The 20,695-nt window shown below is 24.3% G+C and overlaps 1 protein-coding gene across 6 annotated transcripts in view; it reads left to right on the top strand.

The window, feature by feature from the left end:
- The window catches only part of LOC136985179 (talin-2-like), a 164,144-nt gene that overhangs the window by 115,857 nt on the left and 27,592 nt on the right, over positions 1-20,695 (top strand). For all 6 annotated transcript variants that reach the window (XM_067282387.1, XM_067282385.1, XM_067282390.1 and 3 more), the window contains exons 22-39: positions 30-131; positions 1,278-1,505; positions 2,203-2,334; positions 3,336-3,467; positions 5,547-5,660; positions 7,955-8,068; positions 9,156-9,290; positions 9,356-9,484; positions 11,200-11,283; positions 11,389-11,616; positions 13,655-13,774; positions 13,865-14,062; positions 14,166-14,305; positions 15,332-15,425; positions 15,562-15,651; positions 16,318-16,440; positions 16,549-16,692; positions 16,782-16,943. In XM_067282387.1, the coding sequence (XP_067138488.1) occupies positions 30-131; positions 1,278-1,505; positions 2,203-2,334; positions 3,336-3,467; positions 5,547-5,660; positions 7,955-8,068; positions 9,156-9,290; positions 9,356-9,484; positions 11,200-11,283; positions 11,389-11,616; positions 13,655-13,774; positions 13,865-14,062; positions 14,166-14,305; positions 15,332-15,425; positions 15,562-15,651; positions 16,318-16,440; positions 16,549-16,692; positions 16,782-16,943 (2,469 nt within the window). The remainder of the gene's footprint in view (positions 1-29; positions 132-1,277; positions 1,506-2,202; positions 2,335-3,335; positions 3,468-5,546; positions 5,661-7,954; positions 8,069-9,155; positions 9,291-9,355; positions 9,485-11,199; positions 11,284-11,388; positions 11,617-13,654; positions 13,775-13,864; positions 14,063-14,165; positions 14,306-15,331; positions 15,426-15,561; positions 15,652-16,317; positions 16,441-16,548; positions 16,693-16,781; positions 16,944-20,695) is intronic.

The raw sequence follows: 20,695 nt of genomic DNA on the forward strand, positions 1-20,695 counted from the left end.
GAAAAATATAATTGTCTTTTGATTTTCAGGTTGTTGCTCCAACAATTTTGAACCCAAATTGTCAGCAGCAATTAATTGAAGCAACAAAAGAAGTGGCTCGAGCTGTAGAAGGAATTGTGACAGTTTGTCAGGTATTTAAATAAAAATTAATAAAATTATTAGTATCTGTTGGTATATAACTTATAGATATTAGTAAAGTATTTTGGATTGATGATTGGATTAGGACTTGAGAAGTTTAATCATCTGATTAAATTTTTAGAATTTTATTGTTTTGTATATAGTTTAACAACATATATACAAAAAATACATTTTTAGTTTTTCTACTCTTAAGCATGATTATGACTGCTTTAAAGGCTTAATTTAATCCAAATAATAATTCATAAAATCTGTTTTACTTGTAAATAGTCACATTAAGATATCAGAATCAAATTATAGAAAGTCTTTCAATATGATCTTAGATCTATTTTTTATATATTAATCTGATTGAATTTCTCTAAGATATTTTACAGTTGAGTTTTTACGAATTTAAAAAATTGATGATTAATTAACAGTTTCACATCTATACTTTTGTTATTCATATTCACATATTGATTATTAATACTCAAAGTTGAAATGTCAAATATCTAGTTAAAAAATATCAGATATATCAAGCAGTTAAAACTATATTTGACATATTTATACAAATTATTATTATTAACTACAATATTATTGTATTAGAAGAGAAGGATAAAATGTTCCCTATCTAGATGATGAATCTTTCACCATTTTATTTGTTATTAATAAATCAATTTCTGTTAATTTTTTGGTATTAAAAACATAGGCTACATGTTAAATGAATAAAACCCAATTTATATGAAATTTAGATTCTAAAGATGATAAAAGACATAGTTAATAATTCCTATTTTAATTTTAAATATTTGTAGATAAATTTTGTGAATAATACATAGATAAAATTTATATTGTTTTGGATATTTTTTTTCATTATTTTGGAGTAACAATATCAACTTTTATATAACTTTGATACAATTTACAGCTTTTAGTTCCGTAAGTAATTTACTTGATTCTTCTTTTGTAACATCTGTTTTTATCCAGTTTATTCTATTTATTGTCATTGTCATCGTCATTGTCATCGTCATTGTCATCATCATCATTATATAATTTCAGTTCTACTTAAATTCAAAATTTATTTTTTAATACACTTAAATGTTGTTACTATTTTTTGTGTGTAATCATTGTGAATTACATTTGGATAATAACAATAACAAATAAATTTACAGGATGCCATTAAAGATGAAGCATTATTACAAGAATTAGGAACAGCTGCTACTCAAGTAACTCAAGCCTTAAATGATCTTCTAAATCATGTTAGGAATGCTACTCAGCAACGTGCCCAAACAGTTATCCATGAAGGTGCTGTAGATACTATTTTGGATGCAACTGATAAATTATTTAGTAGTACAAGTGATCCAACAGAAATGGTTCGTCAAGCAAAAATATTAGCAAAGGTAAATTGATTTATTATAAATAATAATGTGTTTAACAAATTAATATTTAATTTTGTTTTCCTATGCTCATAATAAGCTAAAACTAATTGAAATATCAGAATTTATCAGATAATTATTATGTTGCAAATGTCATGCTCAGCTGATACTGGTGCCAAGTGCTATGCCAGACTAAAGCAAAAGCATAGTTACCCAAACAAATGTAATCTGAAGCTGTGTTGTTGGTATATGTATCAATGTCCAGAAACTTCCTAACAATGTGACATGTGTTCAATATTGCAACTTTCTGTAGTGCCATATTTATGTTTTTATTAAGGTTTAATGTTTTTAGACTTTTTTGTAGTGTGTGGTATGACACCAGTAGAAGAGAGGACAACAGGTACAATAAATACCTTATCATTCCTCCACATCTGTCTTATTTCTTGAGTGTACTTGTTGATTTTTTCAGTTTGGGTATTTTTTATGTTATGAGTGTTTGGAACAAAGATGTCTATTATATAAGTGATCTTACTGCATTTGTCAATGAGAGTGATGTCATATTATGATTATGATGAATTGTTTTATCTGTGATTCCATTCTTATTATTATTATATGATTGATATCTAAATTTTAATTTTATAATAATTATGTATTTTAATAAAATTAATATGCATTGTTTAAAGCTGATTTTACTTTAAGATAGATTTATTCATAATTTTAGGCGACAGCTCAACTCATTCAAGCTATTAAAGGAGAAGCTGAAATTCAACCTGATTCCGATGTACAAAAACGTTTATTGGCTGCAGCTAAGATGTTAGCTGATGCCACTGCACATATGGTAGAAGCTGCTAAGGTATTGAAAATAAATAATTATAATGATTTAGTAAGAATTAATTATAAATAATTATCATATATTTATACTAAATAAAACCCATTAATAAACATTATAAAATGTATTTTTTAAGTAAAAATGTTAAGAATTGATTGAAAGTCATTACAAATTTAAAACATTATTATTTATGTGATGTTTACACCATTGATGGCAACAAATGATTACTTTTTAAATTTATTTACATTTATTAGGTATCATATTGACTATTTTTATAACAGTAACAATGAAAAATAAATTTTAACTTCTTTATAATGTTATGTACACATTATATTACTTAAATTTTAATTATCATTAATGTTAAATAATTAAAATTTTAAACATTTTTCAGAACATTGGCTTCTGTTAAGATCAGTATTTACTATATATTACATTTTCTGGTTTTAAGATAACTCTCCATATGAAGACATTAAATGTGATTCTCTTTTCTTTTTTATGAAAAAATTACTGCAAATTTAGTCCTCACTATATTTTTGTGGTTTTAAATATTTTAAGCTAGAACAAAAAAACTGTAGAAGTGATTAGGAAAAAGGTGGTTACTGGTATTTAAAAAAAATGCAAATTTTTAGAATGCACAGATTACTGTATTTTAAATACTTATCTTTCAATCATGAAAATACTATACCATAATGGGATATGGCTTTAATTAGGACAGTTTTAAATAAAGAAATAAAAAGATAGGGAGGAGATTCTAATGGCAACAACATATATTTTAATATGTATATTTATTTGAATATATGTTGTTGGATTATATAATTTTAAAATGTTTATTTAAATATAAAATAAATATTATGGACTAAGATATCAATATTATATAAGTGCATCAGAATTTGAATACAAACATTACTTGTTTTTGAAATTTATAAAATAAAATTCAAATTTCAAAAATATTAAATAAAATATACTTTAATTAAATTTTAATATAAAAATATCATCTTATATAAAGAATTAAATACTTATTGTAGGGTTGTGCAAATAATCCAAATGATAGTGAATCTTTAGCTGCATTGTGCAGAGCTGCTGAAGAACTTCGTACTGCAACTAATGCTGCTGCTGCTGCTGGTGCATTGAAACGAAAATCTATAAGACAATTAGAGGTAAATTCATTATTTGAAAAATTCATTAATGAACATTAAATGAAGCTTATACAAAAATATTTGAAAATAGAGAACCCATATTAGAAATTTTCTTGATTTATGAAAATAATAATAGATACAATAGAATAAAGTAAAGTCAAAAATTACTTGTCAAGAAATTTTTTTTGTTATCAAAGCTGCAAGTTAAAATTTTTTATAATTACAAGTTAAGTCTAATGACATAAAATTTGAAAACATCCTAATGTTGGTAATTTATATTAATTGACATTATGATTTATTAATTTATATTAGTGAATTTTTTTTATATCAGTTGATAGATTGTTAAGCAAATTATTATTGAAAATATTACTCAATTATCTTCAATATGAAGATATAAAATACTGACCATGATTCTTGTCATGATCAGTATTTCAAAATTTATCTGAGAATCTGGTGACTCTTTCCTCCTGGATAACAAACAATGGATAAAATAACTGAATAAATGGAAAATTATTTGGTGACACTTACTTAGTAAATATATAATTGTTGAATTTGATAATTACAGTGGCTTAATATTTAAAAGTATAATATATAACTGTAGAATTTATTTTTATTGGCCAGTTATGATTGCTTTATATGATTTAATTAAATGTTAAATTATTATACCCAATAATATAACAAAATAATTTTAATTTTTGTGTAAGCCTTAAATATGAAAATTATTCAAGTATATATCTTGATGGAATCAAAATTTTCTTTTAAATTAAGTTAGATATGTTAAAACTAAAATTAGTTCAAGTTTTATATGTTTAATAAAATTAAAATTAATGACAATTTTTTAACCAAATTAAATGTTTATTTTTTTATATTGATTTTGAAACAAACATCAGAAATTAGAGAAATAATTTTGAGAAATACTTTCTAATTTACTGATAAATTTTACTGACTGATATAATTCTGAAATGCTTATTAAGTGAATCTTAAGGAAATCAATTCCATAGATAAATTCACTTGCAAAGTTGAATAAATCTATCTTAAAATTATTTTGTTAAAATAAATGATATATTTTATTAATTTTATGTTTGAAATGTGATTTTATATTGATATCTATAATTGTGAAAGTAATTACTGAAGTAAATTAGTAATTAAAAATAAATAATTTTTTTTCAACATATACAGGGAATCTTTGTTTTTTGAATTAAATGTATTTCTAGGCAACAGAAAAGATGTTTTGTATCTGTTCATTGGTTTGTTGAGTACTTTCTGATACAGACTTTGTTAGTTCGAAATTCAAGGGACAAAATAATTGCAACTTCAAATTATTGAGTTTCAAATTATCCTAGATTTACGTATATCTATACACTATGCCAAATGCCATGTAACTGATGTAATTTATTAAGCAAACAGAATATGGATATGTACAAAGAGCACTATTTTCATTAATTAATTAATTAATTAATAATAATATAAATGTGAAGGTAAACAGCATGTGTCTGGTGAGAACCTCACAGGTTGCCAGTTAGGTTATATAAAAAAAATTAAAGCAAATTCATCAAAATGTAGCTCAAATTATTTTTTAAATGGCCCAAAAAGTAGTAAGTTACTCAAATCTGGTAGCTTGGAGCCTTACAAATATCTCAATCTGCTACTTGTAGCGCAATCTTAAAAACAAGCCATATTTTATGAATAAGAGAAAAAAGGGTAGTCCATGGTGATACCCGAAAGTATGTTACTGTAAGAGCAAAGTCACATTGACCAGATTCGAGTTGTTCTTGGTCTATTGTTCTCTTATAGTATGGAGGCACTTCAATTTTAAATGAATGAGTTAACATACACATATCACAATTTGGACAGAATTTTCACTTTGAATTACAAAGTAGCAGTATTTTGAACTAACAGCTAGAATATAGAGATTTATATGTCAAGGAATTCGTCCTTAACATATAAATCTCTATTCCTGGCTGGGACAAAAGTACAGTTACGAACTAACATATTTCAAACTATCTAAGTTCGAATTAACGAGAATTTCCTGTAGTAATTTTCAAATAATTAATTGTATTTATTAATTAATTATATTAATACATTTTATTTATGTATTAGAATGCTGCAAAACATGCTGCTGCAATGGCTACCCAAAATATTGCTGCTGCTCAAGGTGCTGGTCAACACAACACCAATTCAACTAATCAAGAAGAGTTAATGGAAAGTTGCAAAGTAAGAATATATTTTATAAATTTAATGTAATAAGGAAATATAATGCTGAATTCAATCTCCTTTAAGATTTTACTTTTAAAAGAAAATCAAGTAATTTTAGAAAGTGATACTGTTTCTGTTTTAAATATAAAATGCCTCTCTAAATACTATCCTCTAGAAAAAACATAGATAATAATAAATTTTTGAACTTTTGTAATTGTAAAAAAGACCTGGTTTAATGTTTTTTCTACTATAATTTTATAGAATCATGGCATCCTGGAACTAATGAGTTGAGGGAATTCACTGGGTCTTGGATTTAATAATTATTTTTCTGAGAATATTTATTTTCTTTATATTATTATTGTTACAAATAAACACTCACTAAACCTGATAACATTAAGCCAATACATCACCAACTGCCGTAAATAATCGGGCTAACTTTTGGATATATACAATTAAAGACTATAAATAAATTTGGCACTTGAGGTAGGCGTTCTTATTATATTATTATTATTATTATATTATATTATTATTATACTATTTAATAAGAGATGGCAACCTTAAGAGGTTGCCATTTCTTATTAAAATTAATAAGTATAATAATTTAAATAATTTAGATTAAACTGGAAGAATAGAATCAGCCCAAAGCGGGACTCGAATCCGCAACTCCCACTTACTGTGCAGTCGTGTTGCCAGTTACGCTACCCAGACCTTTGGTCCGATCTCCTCTTCCAGCATATATAAGCCAAAGACATAACCATCAATGGCTATTACGGTGCTGACTGGGCACGGAGGTGTCCCCACTCGGCGCCGTAGTAGGAGTTGCGGGTTCGAGTCCCGCTTCAGGCCGATTCTTTTCTTCCAGTTTAATCTAAATTATTTAAATTATTATAATTATTAATTTTAATAAGAGATGGCACCTAACACCTACCTCAAGTGCCAAATTTATTTATAATCTTTAATCGTATATATCCGAAAGTTAGCCTGATTATTTACAGCAGTTGATGTATTGTATTATTATTGTTTTTCTTTTTGAATAATTTTCTTTTTGAAAAAAACTATACACTTTTATTTCCTATATTTTCTCTTACAAACATTCATACACAGGCCACTTTTTTTGTAGCAATAAATTAATATACTTACAATATAGTAAAATTATTGTTTAATTATACTCAGTAAAATTACAAAATACAAATTGTTGCACATGAAAATGAAATATTTTAATCATAAGCTATCGTTAACAATTTAAAATGTAGTTAATACCTATTCATTCTCATAAATGGGAGATAAAAGGTTTTCTACAATTATAAATATTTGTGGAATTGTGCATACATCTTTATTTTTCATAAAAATTACTATATGTGCATATATATGATAGTTGGATCTTTTTTGTGTGCAACTTTTGTGAGGGCTTTTTTATAAGTGCTTTTCTCATAGGAACTTATCAAAATTATATTCACTTCATGAAATATTACCTTGGTTTAATAATTGCAAAAACAATAAAAGTATAAAAGATTAAAATATAGCAGTTATTAGTTTCTACTTTATCATAAACATTATGTTCAAACCCCCAGTTCAAAATATTTCTGGTAAAATAAAAACTAATATATATATTAGTTTTTATTTAAAGACAAAATTTTCTTTCAGATTTAAGTGTTTGAAATGATTTTAAAATATTATTATAAAGAATAGAAAAATATCTGTTAAAGAATAAACATGGAAAAATTAGTGTTAACTAAACTGAGATAGAAAATGATATGCTTAAATTTGAATAAATGTTAAAGTATGGTTTATGTTCAGTCTATGAAAATTTAATATCACTAAGATCATAAATCTCTTTTTAAAGTATTCACGTCCTTATATTATTCATTTTACAGAAGATAAGACATTGTAATGAATATTCAATAGAAAGAACCAGAATGAATGAAAAATTATATAATAAGATATAACATTATAAACCAAACTGTCCATTATTATTAAAACAATGAAAAAGAAGAGAACAGATACAAAAATAATAAGAATGTAATAATTATATTTTATAGGAACCTTGAAGAAAACACGTTAGTTAAATTTTAGAAAACTGTTGTTCTGTTTTCTTTAAAAATTTTAATTCAATAGGTTTCTTTTTGTTGTTTTTTTATGCCTTTTTATTTATATCTGAAAAAAGTTTAATATAAAAAGACAAAAGCATTTGTAACTTTCTTTACCAAATCTTTATTTTTCTTTTTAGTGTTGAATTTGCAAACATTTTTCTTATTTAATCTTAATATGTATGGCCAGTTTACATATACAATTTAATAATTTATTTATTGTAGGAGGTGGCTGATTGTATTCCTGCAGTTGTTCAAGGTGTGAAACTTACAATGAGTGACATAGATAATCCTGCATCTCAGATTGCATTAATTAATGCATGTGAGCAAATGATTGAGGTTAGAAATTTTTAGAGTTTTTTCATATACATACTATATGAAATAATTAAAAATGTGAGACTATGAAATCTATTAAATGTACACTGTTAATTGATATACTGACAATAATTTCAATTATTTTTGTGTGTTAAAATATTTAAAATTAAATAATATCTTTTATTTATTATATTTTTATTTAAATATAATAAATATTAAATATTCATTAAATAATTATATACAAAGATTATTTCTGTAACACAAAAAAGTTGTTGATTAAGGAATGATATGAACATTTTATTGGAACATTTGAAATTCAGAGGTATGTATATATATATTAGCTGCTTTACAATAACTAAAGTTTTAAATTATGCAGTTACATCAAAGTAAAACTAATTTTATTTTGGTGAAAATTTTAAGAAACTTTCTAAAATAAATTATGCACAAATTTAATATTTATAAATAGAAAATAAGAACATTTTAAAGTATTTTAATAAAGATGATATTTCTACTGGATGTTTAAAAATCTAATCTTTATTTTGAGTGTTAGATATTGTTAGTTAAAACTAACAGTCTAAATTATATTGTAGCTAAACTAATATAGTAATTGCACTTGAATATTTTTCAGAAAATTATGTTACATAGAAATGAAAATATTCAAATACGAGAAAACTGATTAAAAATTTTAACATATAAATTAGTTCATATTATTCAAATATAATAAATTTTAATATAAAATAATATATGACAATGATATTATTTTTTGATTTACAAAATAAATAAATTCCCTACATAAAGTTTAAAGAAGGAAGTGAGTGAAATGCTGCAAAAAATTTAAAAATTACAATTTTTTTCATTATGCAACAAATCAAATTTATCTCAAAATTTAAAAGAATTTTAAAAATTATTAATAATTATTTTTTATACTCTCTGTTTAATACAAAATGTAATTGAACATTCATATTTTATATGAATTACATTTTTCACCTAAAATATTAAAAGTTAAAATTTTCATATTATTTTCATGTTGGTGCTTATAAGATTTTAATTAAGATTTATAAGAGAGGAAATATTAGAGTAATATTCTTATATAAAATGTTTAATTTTTTAGCCTTGCAATCACATGATATCTTCATCAAAATCTGCTATTCCAATGATATCTGATCAGTCTTCTTCAATGCAACTTAGCAATGCTTCAAAACAAATGGCTTATGCTTTGGCTGAATTAAAATTAGCTATTGGAAAGGTAATAAACGTTTGATCTATTATAGAATTAATTCACGAAAAATTATATTTAGTTTTTTAATGTAGGCTAAAGATTCCTGCAGCAATCATGAAATAAATAACTCATTAGATATAATAAGAGGATTAAATGCAGAATTAGAAGCATTTAGAAAAGCTGCTCTATCACATGAATTAAAACCACTACCTGGAGAAATGGTAAATATGATTATGTATATGATAATATGTATTTAAATTATCTATATTTTATATAACTATTATTTAATTATGACTTAAATTCTTTATTTAAAATTTTTAATATTAGAAATGTGTGAACAAAATTGAAATTTCATATTAACTGTCTTTGATTTTTGTAATATAAATATAATTTTGAATTTTTGAAGCAGGGAAAAGTGGGTAACAGTGAGATACTTTTACTGTTTATTTTATTTATTTTAATATTATAATAGTTTAAAATGTGACTGCTTAAAACAAAATTTAACATACTTTTGCAACATAATATCATACATTACATTGTTGCATCTTGTATTTTTGCTGTTTTATAAATATTAGTTTAAGTACCTGAAATTGTCTCACTGTTCTCCACAAATGAGGTATTGTGAGAAAAGCTTAAAAATTCTCAGAAAATAATGAAACAGAAAATGATTTTTATTATACTTTGCTTTACTTGTTTTTTACTTATGTTTACTTTTTACCTTAAAATTTTTCTACTTTGATCTACTTCTATTTACTTTTATATTATTAAACTTTGATTTAGTCAGCATTTTTTGTTATTGAAATAAAACATTTTCCTGAAAAATTTGAAGTCACATGTTATACAAAAGTGTAGGTATCTCCACTACTTGCTGTGATGATATGTTTTTCATTAGGCTTTACTTAGTATCTGAACATAAAATTTATAAATACAAAAAGAAACCTTATTAAACAAACAAAAAAACTTACCTATATTTTTCCACGATACTTGCTTACATAAAGCAAGAAGAAAAGAATACAAAATTATCAAATCAAAAAATTTCTTTGTCAAAAAATGTGCTACTTTTCAATAAAATGATGATAATTTAGTGGCAACAATTTACAAACTGGACTGTTTTCTCTGCTTGGTAACCATGTTTTTGCACAGAGAACACTATGGTCTATACCAAGGATGTTTAACTTGCAGCCCACTTAATATTTTTATGTGGCCCACTGCACCCTAAATTTTTTTAGGTATATTTTCGTTTATTTTGGTAAAGTATGTTGTAAAACTTATTCTCATTTCACTGGATACACTTTGATGTCTAATGATGTAATTGGTGTTAGAAAACTGTTTCATCTAGAGAACTGTTATGCATGTGGGGTAGTACATATTGTTGTGAACAATTCTTTTCTTGCATTAAAAACATCAAAATTGTTGAAAGAAATAGGTTTAATGATTTCAATTTAACTGACATCCTTAGAATTAAGACTAGTATCATAAACGCAGATATTGATGATAATATAAAAGGAAGGCAAAAATCGCATTGAATTTATTTTTATTTTGTGTAAATATAATTTTTTTTACTGTCAATAATACATATTTTGTAATAATATATATCTGTTATTAAAATTTGATATTTACATTTTGAACATTTTAAAGCATATATCTATATAAAATACCTTTGTGGCCCATTAGGAAAAAAGGTTGGACAACCCTGGTCTATACACATATGGTTTTATAGAAAATTTGAATGTTTCATTGTTACCCATATCTCCTAATTAATCAGAATGCTCTTCATATAAAAGAGATTATAGTTTTTGAATATTTATTCTTCCTATTAATGGCTCATAAATTTCCAAATGATTCAACTTTTTAATGAAGAGTTTTACAAAATTTTATAAATTTTAGAATATTAAATTCTGAAATTATTCATCATAATTTTTACTATGATTTCTAGAGTGAATCCTGTGCTCTTCAAGTTGGTGCAACATGCAAGATTGTTGGATCCTCTATGGCACAACTGTTAACAGCTGCTTCTCAGGTTAGAATAAAGTAATTTAATTACATTATCTTAAAGTTTAGTTTTAAATAAGAATTTTTTAAAAATTCAGAATTATCTTAAAATTATTTGTTGCTGTGATTTTAGAATAATGAAAATTACACAGGAATTGCTGCAAAAGATACTGCTAAAGCTTTAAAAGTATTAACAAGTGCAGTGAGAGGTGTTGCAGCAACTAGTGATGACTTAGATGTGCAGCTTAAAGTCATTGATAATGCTCATGATGTAATGGATAAATCAATACAGTTAATTGAAGAAGCACACAGAGCTATTCAAAATCCTAGCAATCCTGATAATCAGCAACGTCTTACTCAGGTTAAGTATTATTTTATTTTTTATGGTGAAATGTAAATCAAATTATCAAAGTTTGATGATATTTCATATTGACTAATAGAATTATTAGCCAGTTGTATTCATTTAGTTTTATGAATGAATTATTAAACAATACTTCTTTTATTTCAAAAGTAGAATTTCCTCAAACATATTATTATACATGAAATAATGAATTACTATCAGTTTATTATCTATTCATAAATGCAAATAATGTTTTATTTAAATAAATAAAATCACAAATTATTTTATCAATTTAATTTGTTTCTAAAATTAGATTAAATTGATTGATTAGATTAAATATTTAACATTTTATTTTTTTTAAAATAAAGATACATATTAAAATCATTTTATTGTTCTTTCAAAAAAAAAAAACTAATTAAATTCAATTTATTTAAGATCCAAATAAATATGTACTGTACTTTATAGACAACAATTTAATTGTAATTAAGCTTTATTAATTAATGTATTTTCTTAGCATAAGGTTGCCGTTGAGAACAAATCACATAGGAACACTTTTAGTGGAAAAAGATCAGTTTATTGATAGGAAAGGATATGCATTTCAGGCTTAATGCCCCTCTTAGGTCCTATTATAACAGATTTATCAGAAAAATTATTACAGAGTTACAGATTTACCAATTGTATTGAAATATTTAGGATATGCATACAAAGGTTTTACAATAAAACATAATTACCTGAGATTATTGTGACAGTTAGAACAACACGAGTCATGAGAAGACAGGTGAAAAAAAGGGAAGAAAAGTAGAGCTAAAATTCTTTTAGCTCCACCCTTATACACACTAGAACAGTATAACAACATGTGCTAGAATAAAAAGGGGGTAAACTTAAATATAAAATTAAGTACATAATTAAGAGGCAAAATTTTAAAAAATTAATAAGGGAATACCTGTAGGGTGCGAAATAATTCTGATGAAATGTACAAAAAACAGAGGGATTACTCACATCTTTTTAACCTCTCCTGTCTGGTCTATGTTTTTTGTACATTTTATCAGAATTATTTTGCACCCTACAGGTATTCCCTTATTAATTTTTTAAAATTTTGCCTCTTAATTATGTACTTAATTTTATATTTAAGTTTACTCCCTTTTTATTCTAGCACATGTTGTTATACTGTTCTAGTGTGTATAAGGGTGGAACTAAAAGAATTTTAGCTCTACTTTCCTTCCCTTTTTTTCACCTGTCTTCTCATGACTCGTGTTGTCCTAACTGTCACTATAATCTCAGGTATAAACCTTTGTATGCATATCCTAAATATTTCAATACAATCGGAAAATCTATAACTCTGTAATAATTTTTCTGATAAATCTGTTATAATAGGACCTAAGAGGGGCATTAAGCCTGAAATGCATATCCTTTCCTATCAATAAACTGATCTTTTTCCACTAAAAGTGTTCCTATGAGATTTGTTCTCAACGGCAACCTTATGCTAAGAAAATACATATAGTAAAGAGAACAGCAAGCAACCAAGATTTATTAATTAAGCTTCTAATTTTACTTTTTTAAAATATGAATTAAATTGCAATAACAAAAAACATTTTATTTTATGCCAACTGTTAATAATAATAATGTAATTGAAAATGATATATAAATTTTTACATACTGAGAACATTATTACATAAAAACAGAGTTTATTATCTACAATAATTCAAAAATACATGTTTCTAACTCCAAATTATAACTATTGTTTATTAAATTTATCTGATTCATTTCAGCTGAATTTGTTTTTTGTTAAATAATCAAACAGATTGAAATGATACATAGGAATTTCTCAAAATATTTCTTGAGATAATTTTTTATAGTTTTTATAATTTATTCATATCCTATTAACTAAAAGTTCTACTTTTTACTTTACAATGTAGTATTTTAAAATTGTAATTTTTAGAATTTTGTAAGTCACATTAATTAAAATATGATTTTATAAAAGAGTTTTGTGTACTAAGTATATATGATTATTTATATTACAATGGAATTTATGTTAAAATTTATATTTTATTAATTTTAGGTTGCTAAATCAGTTTCAGCAGCATTAAATAACTGTGTTAATTGTTTACCAGGACAAAAAGATGTTGATGATTCTATACGTTACATTACTGAAGCTAGTATGATATTGAATGGCACAGATGTAGGTTGTTTTTCTTGAATTCTTACTGATATTAACAAAAAACAATTAAAAATATACACCTTCTTTATTAAAATAATTTTTTATTTGCAGTTTCCTGTATCTGATAAACCATATAGTGAATTACAGTGTAACTTGAATACTGCAGCTGCTAACTTAAATGAAGCAACTGGAAATGTTGTAACTTCAGCAAGAGGTACACCTAGTCAGTTATCAAGTTCAGCTAAAAATTTTGGAAATCGATTTGGGGAATTAATGGATTGTGGTGTTGAAATTATTGGGCAAACAAAAGTAAGAAAGCAAATATTATTTGAATATTTGAAAATTGTATTGATTTTTAAAGTTAAATTAAGAGTTAAAGTAATTTTGTATAAAAAAAAATATTATTTTATAGGATAATGAAGTACGAGGACAAATGGTTGTTAGTTTAAAAAATGTTTCTATGGTTTCAAGTAAACTTTTAGTTGTAGCAAAATCTGTAGCAGCTGATCCTAGTGCTCCAAATGCTAAGAATCAATTATCCACTGCAGCAAGGTAAACTTAAAATTACATAATATAAAAATTATAACATTATTTAATTAAACTGTAATTCAAATCCTTTAAGTTCTGAATTGTAAAATTTGTTTGATTACCAAAAATGACTTTTCTCCTAATTGAATAAGTAATGCTAATTTTTTCAAATAAAATATTTAACATGAGATATTCTATTGCTTATCAGATAAAAGTTTCTCAGATTAGCTTTATGTGTCAGGTATAGATTAATAAAATTTTTCCAAAAATGAGCAAAATATTTCTACTTTTATTAATAATAATTCTTCAGATACTTTACTTTTATTCATATGTGCATTATAAAAAAGTTTTGAAATATATAAATCAAAAAAGTTAAAACAAATTAGAATATTTAGAATTTAATACAATAATGTAATTCAATTTAATAAATATATAATATATGAGACAGACTAACATATTTGTTAAAATTAATATATCTTTGATTATATATTATAGTAGAATTTAATATTAAAATAAAATTTTAAATATTGGTTTCTGGTCATATAGAATATTACATTTCTGCAATTAAAGTACTGTGTACTATATAAATATGTGTATTTCATTCAGTTAATCAGTTTTCCATTTAATGTAATTTTTTGTGATAGTATATTTACAACATTGAATTTAGTTTATAAAAGAGATTTATTCTCAGTTTAACTATTTAATTTATTTATAAAACAATTCATTCACAATTGTAAAAGTAAAGAATGGCTGTTGTGATATATTCAAACAATATACATATTGAGAAGAATTATTTTATTTGTTAATCTGTTTCATCTTGTCATATAATGACAAAATTAATATTTTTTAATAATATATTTAAATCATGATATAAATCTATAACAAGAATATTTTTTTAAATATTAATGATATAATTATATAGCTAAGATTTTTTTTAAATTAAAAATCTTAAAATAGTTTGTTATCTAATAATATATTTTTGAATTTACTTTAATTACTCATTAATTTAAGTATTTTCCTTAAAATTTTAACTTAAACTTTTTAAAACAGATCTGTGACAGAAAGTATAAATCATCTTATAGATGTGTGCACGTCAGCTGCTCCTGGTCAAAAGGAATGTGATAATGCAATTAGAAATATACAGGTTAATATATTATTTTAATAATCAAATAAAAAATTTTTATTTACTTGCTTACTTTACATTACATTAAAGCAAAGAAACTATTAAAAAATTAATTACTTTAGCAGTTCATAATTTTACATTATAAATTTTTTTGTAGATGTTGAGACCACTTCTAGATAATCCAAGTGAACCTGTAAATGATGCAACTTATTTTGAATGTCTTGAAACTGTTATGGAAAAATCGAAGGTATAAAAATCAATCACAATTATCTTTTTTGTTTGAAATTTAGTACTAATTTACTTACATTTAACAAAACATCATTCATTATTATGAGTTATTATTATTATTATACAAATACACATTTATTCTTACATATTACGTTACTTTAAAATAATAATTTAATGTGAAAAACTAATTTAAATATTATGTAGTTTTCAGTTACATCTTTTGTTGAAAATTAGGAAAATTATTAAATATAATTTAAAATTTTTAAAAATGTTTGTATAATTTCTTAGCATTTTTTCAATACTAGAAAATTTATTTTTTGAGAAAAATTTATAAATACTATTTTATTAGAATCATTTTTATAGAACAGTCAAAAGAAAATACTTTATATATTCCAACTGTCAGATATTTTAGTAAGTTTTAATTTTGTAAAACTTGATGACAGTATAGTGTGTTCTTTTTAGGTTATGGTTTGAATTCACTTTATATATTAGCATTAGTGCATACAATATATCATAAATACTCAAATAAAGTGTTAGTTAGTGTTTTAAATGTTAACTTTTTTATGTACAAATTGAACATTTTTAATAACCAAGAAGAGATAAAATACAGTATTTTAAAATAAATGTTTTCGATAAATTATTAAAGGGATGATACATTTTTTTAATTCAATAATTTTATGTACAGAATCTTGGAGATGGAATGACAGGTATTGCTAACCACGCTAAAAAAAGTGAACATGAACAGTTTGGCAAAGCAGTTATTGATGTTGCTGATGCTATTTGTGGGCTTATTGAATCTGCAGCACAGGTAAATAAGAAAATGTTTATTTGATTATAAATTATATTTGTATATATAATTCTCTTCTGTGTGTAATATATGTATATTATATACACTTTATATATTGTGCTTATATAGGCTGCTTACTTAGTTGGAATAGCAGATCCTTCAAGTATAGCAGGAAAATCAGGACTTGTAGATTTAGCACAATTTGCCAGAGCTAGTCAAGCTATTCAGATGGCTTGTCAACAATTAACAAATCCAACTAGCAATCAGCAACAGGTAAAATATACATTTAAAATATATTTAACTACTTAGATTTATATAAAATTGATATGGATTTAAATAATTATATTGACTATTTTAAATAGATTCTTTCTGCAGCAACGGTAATAGCTAAACACACATCAGCTTTATGTAATTCTTGTAGAATTGCATCTTCAAGAACTACAAATCCTGTTGCTAAAAGGCATTTTGTACAGTCAGCAAAGGATGTAGCAAATGCAACTGCTAGTCTTGTTAAAGAAATTAAAGTAATTTTCTGTTTTCATATTTTAGTGATATTAAGATTTATTATTTATTTTAGTAAAAATCAGAGCTGTGGAGTTTTGGTGTTTTAGTCAGAGTTATCAAAAATTCTCTGACTCTGACTCCTTTTTACTTCCCCAACTCGTTATGTAACACAGAAAAGTATTGAAATTGTGTTAAATTTTACCCTTAGAGTTTTTTGCAATGTTTTTGTACACGTTTTGAGATCTCCTGAACCCAAAAAATACCAAATAAAGGGAAAAAAAATTAATGCTTGTGTTTAATCTAATTTGTTTAATTTCTTTATTCTCTGTTCCATTCTGAGATATTAAACAATACCAGAATGGATAAAGTTTAAGAAACAAAATTTGGCATGGTAAGTTGTGTATAAAGAGCATATTGCTATTAAATTTTGGTTTTTAATTAAAGGTTGACAGGGTGGAGACAGAAGGGGGTCATGTAATATCTCCAGTGTCTTCAGACTTAATGAATATTTTACTTGTTATTCGTTATTATTGCTACACTTTCTCTGTTATATATAACAGCTGGAAAAGTAAAAATTATCAAATACATATTTATATATTGATCACATCAGTATATTACTTAAAGCAGTCTTTTACCTTTGGAATAAAAAGTTTCTACATTCTATCTTTATTAGAACTCTATTTATTAAAGCTTTTATTCTGAGGTCACATAATGACATCAGAATTCCTAGGCTTATTTTGATAACAAGTCTGCCCCTGGCTGGAGTTGGAGATGGTAGATTTTTACACAACTCCACAGTCCTGGTAAAAATATATAACTTTCAAAAATATTCTTGTTTGTAAAACTACATTTTTTCATGTGCAAATTATTGTATGTAGCATCATTTGTATTTAGAATAATAGTTTTAACTTTATTTAATGAAATTTATTTCAATTATTTTAGAGAAATAGCATTAAAGAATTTTATATTAATTCACATGCCTCTATGTCCTTATTGTATAGATTAGTATGTAAAATGGTCTACAAGGACTTATTTTATTAACAGGATGTATTATACTGGTGCTCTGGTTCAGTAAAATTTAAGAAAAACTAATCAGGAAAAAAAACAGTATTTTTCATCTGAACACCTTTTGCAGAATGTAATTGTGTTTTGGACCTGTTTGTCTCTCATTAACAGGTTTACATCCAAAAATATAGCATCTTGTATATCAATTACATCAAAATTAAAAATTATTAACAGGATAAATCCAAGCATATTTCCAATATTCTTATTCCACACCAACTATAACTTGAACAATTATCTTATTATGATGATGTTTTCCTTTATACCCACCATTTCCTCTGTCAACGATACCTTTCCATGATTGGTGGATTTCTCTTCCCATATTGTTATTCATCTTGTTCTTTTGTCTTGTTATATAAATATGTTCATATAATTGTCTTTTATAATTATTTTAATAGTGTTCAAATCTATTTTGCATCCTATTGTGTTACAATGTTCTGCTACTGCTGTATTTGCATAATTATTATTTATGGCATGAATATGTTCTTTTAACCTTATTTTCAATTTTCTTTTTGTTTTTCCTGTATATGTTTTTTGTATTCACAATTGCAATCAAACAAATATACTACACCTTTTTCTTCTGTAATTTCATATTTTTTATCATTTCTGTAATGTAAATATTTTTTGGTTGATTCTATTTTTTCGGGTATTAAATTTATTTTATTACCTATTACTTTTTTAATTCTTTCGAATATTTTTGGTATATACATTAATTTTACAAAATGTTTTTTTTTATCATATTATTTTTTCAGTTTTTCATCATTTTCTATTTTTTGTATCCATCTTTCCAGTTTGATTTTTGGGTAATCATTTAATATGAACATTTTAACTATTTCTTCTATTTCTTTTTCCTGAGTTTCTGTTTTACTTGTTCTGTTTTTAATTTTATCAACATACATTTTAAATATATTAAATTTGATTTTGATTTATAGTTAATCATTTTGGGTATCTGCATAGGCTTGACATATTTCTTATATGTTAATTTATCATCTTTCCTTTCTATTGTTATATCTAAGTAGTTAATGCTATTCTGTTTTTCCTTTTCAATTTCAAACCTGATATTCACTTTAATGTTGCTGGCTTGTTCTAATATTAAACTCTCATTTGTTTTTCTTTTGTCAGATATGATAATATAATCATTAATATACCTATTGTAGAATTCGATTCCTTGTATGTTTCTAATTTTTTCATCAATCTGTATCATGAATATTTCTGCCAATCTTGACCTATGCATGTTCCGTAGGTATTCCATCTGTTTGGGTGAAAAATTTGTTATCAAACTGGAAATAATTATTTTCAATTACTATTTAACATAATTTGATTATCTATTGAGGTGCATCTATTTTTAATAACAAGTTTTTAATATCTTCTTTAGTAATACTAGGCTACATATTTCTTTATATCCAACAATACTAATTTCATGTTATTATTAATATTAATCTTATCATTTTTTAACCTTTTTAACAAGTCATCTATATTTTTTACACTATATTTCAATATTTCTAATTAATTTAATTTATTTTTCAAGAATTTTTCTAAATTATAAAATATAGTTTTTTACATCTACGGTCGATACTTAACTGGATCTTTGTGTGTTTTTACTCTAATGTTAAATCTCGGTGTTTTATTATCTTCTTTTTTTATATTAATGTCTTCTTCAGTTATTAGTTGTTGTATTTTTAAATTTTCCAATTCTTTATCCAGTAATTTCATCATTTTCTTAATTGGGTCCTTTTCCAGTTGCTCATATTTTCCTTCTTGTATTAATTCTTTTATTACTTTTATTTTTCTTTCTTTTTTCATAATTATTATTTGCTTTGTTTTACCAGTATAATACATTCTGTTAATAAGTCCTTGTAGACATTTTACATACTAATCTAAAGAATTGTATATTATTTATGATAAGTTTAAGATTTATGTTTAGAAACTGTAATTTTTGAAGAAAAGTGCATTCAAATGTTTTAAATCTTTAAATAAATTTAAATTATATCAAATGTAAAAGACGTTTGTTGACCATATGTAAATTATATTTAATTTCTATAATCTACATTTGACTAACAAGCTTTTCTGGTACTTTGAATTGTTTAGCATTTTTAGAAACAAATTTTGAAGTTTAAAATTTAATTACAACATACCTAAAATAGTTGACATGGTGAATATTTGTCACCTGACTTTAAAAGAAAATGAAGCAAAGTGACTATTGATAGGTTCATAAGTATGGATTACATAAAATCACACAGGGTCTTATTGCCAAATCTATCTAGTATCAGAAATTTGATTTTATTTAAAATGTTACAAAATATTAGTATTTTTGTATTTCAGATATAAATAAACTTAATAAATAGACAAAGACAATGTAACTTGTTTTGTCAATAATAGATAAAGTAAATTGATTTTTTACATATTTAAAAGAATCTTGACCAAACAATTGCAACTTATATTAGTAGGTCTTTGTTTAACTTATGTTTTATATATAATCCCTTTAATTTAAACTTTTCATTAATCTAAACAAACATATAATAATGAGTTTGGATTAGCAAGAACACTGTATTATAAATCACTGTTATAGCAATCAATACATATACAGTGGACCTTCATTATAACGCTGCTCACTATACCGCACACTCGGTTATAGCGCAGGCGTTAGTGAGTAGCACATTTTATTGTTACTGCGTATTGAGTAATTGTGTATATATTGAGTTCCTGCATG

The sequence above is a fragment of the Centruroides vittatus genome, unplaced genomic scaffold (genome assembly GCF_030686945.1).
Source record: "Centruroides vittatus isolate TY-2023 unplaced genomic scaffold, ASM3068694v2 contig_955, whole genome shotgun sequence".
NCBI classification, from domain to species: domain Eukaryota; kingdom Metazoa; phylum Arthropoda; class Arachnida; order Scorpiones; family Buthidae; genus Centruroides; species Centruroides vittatus.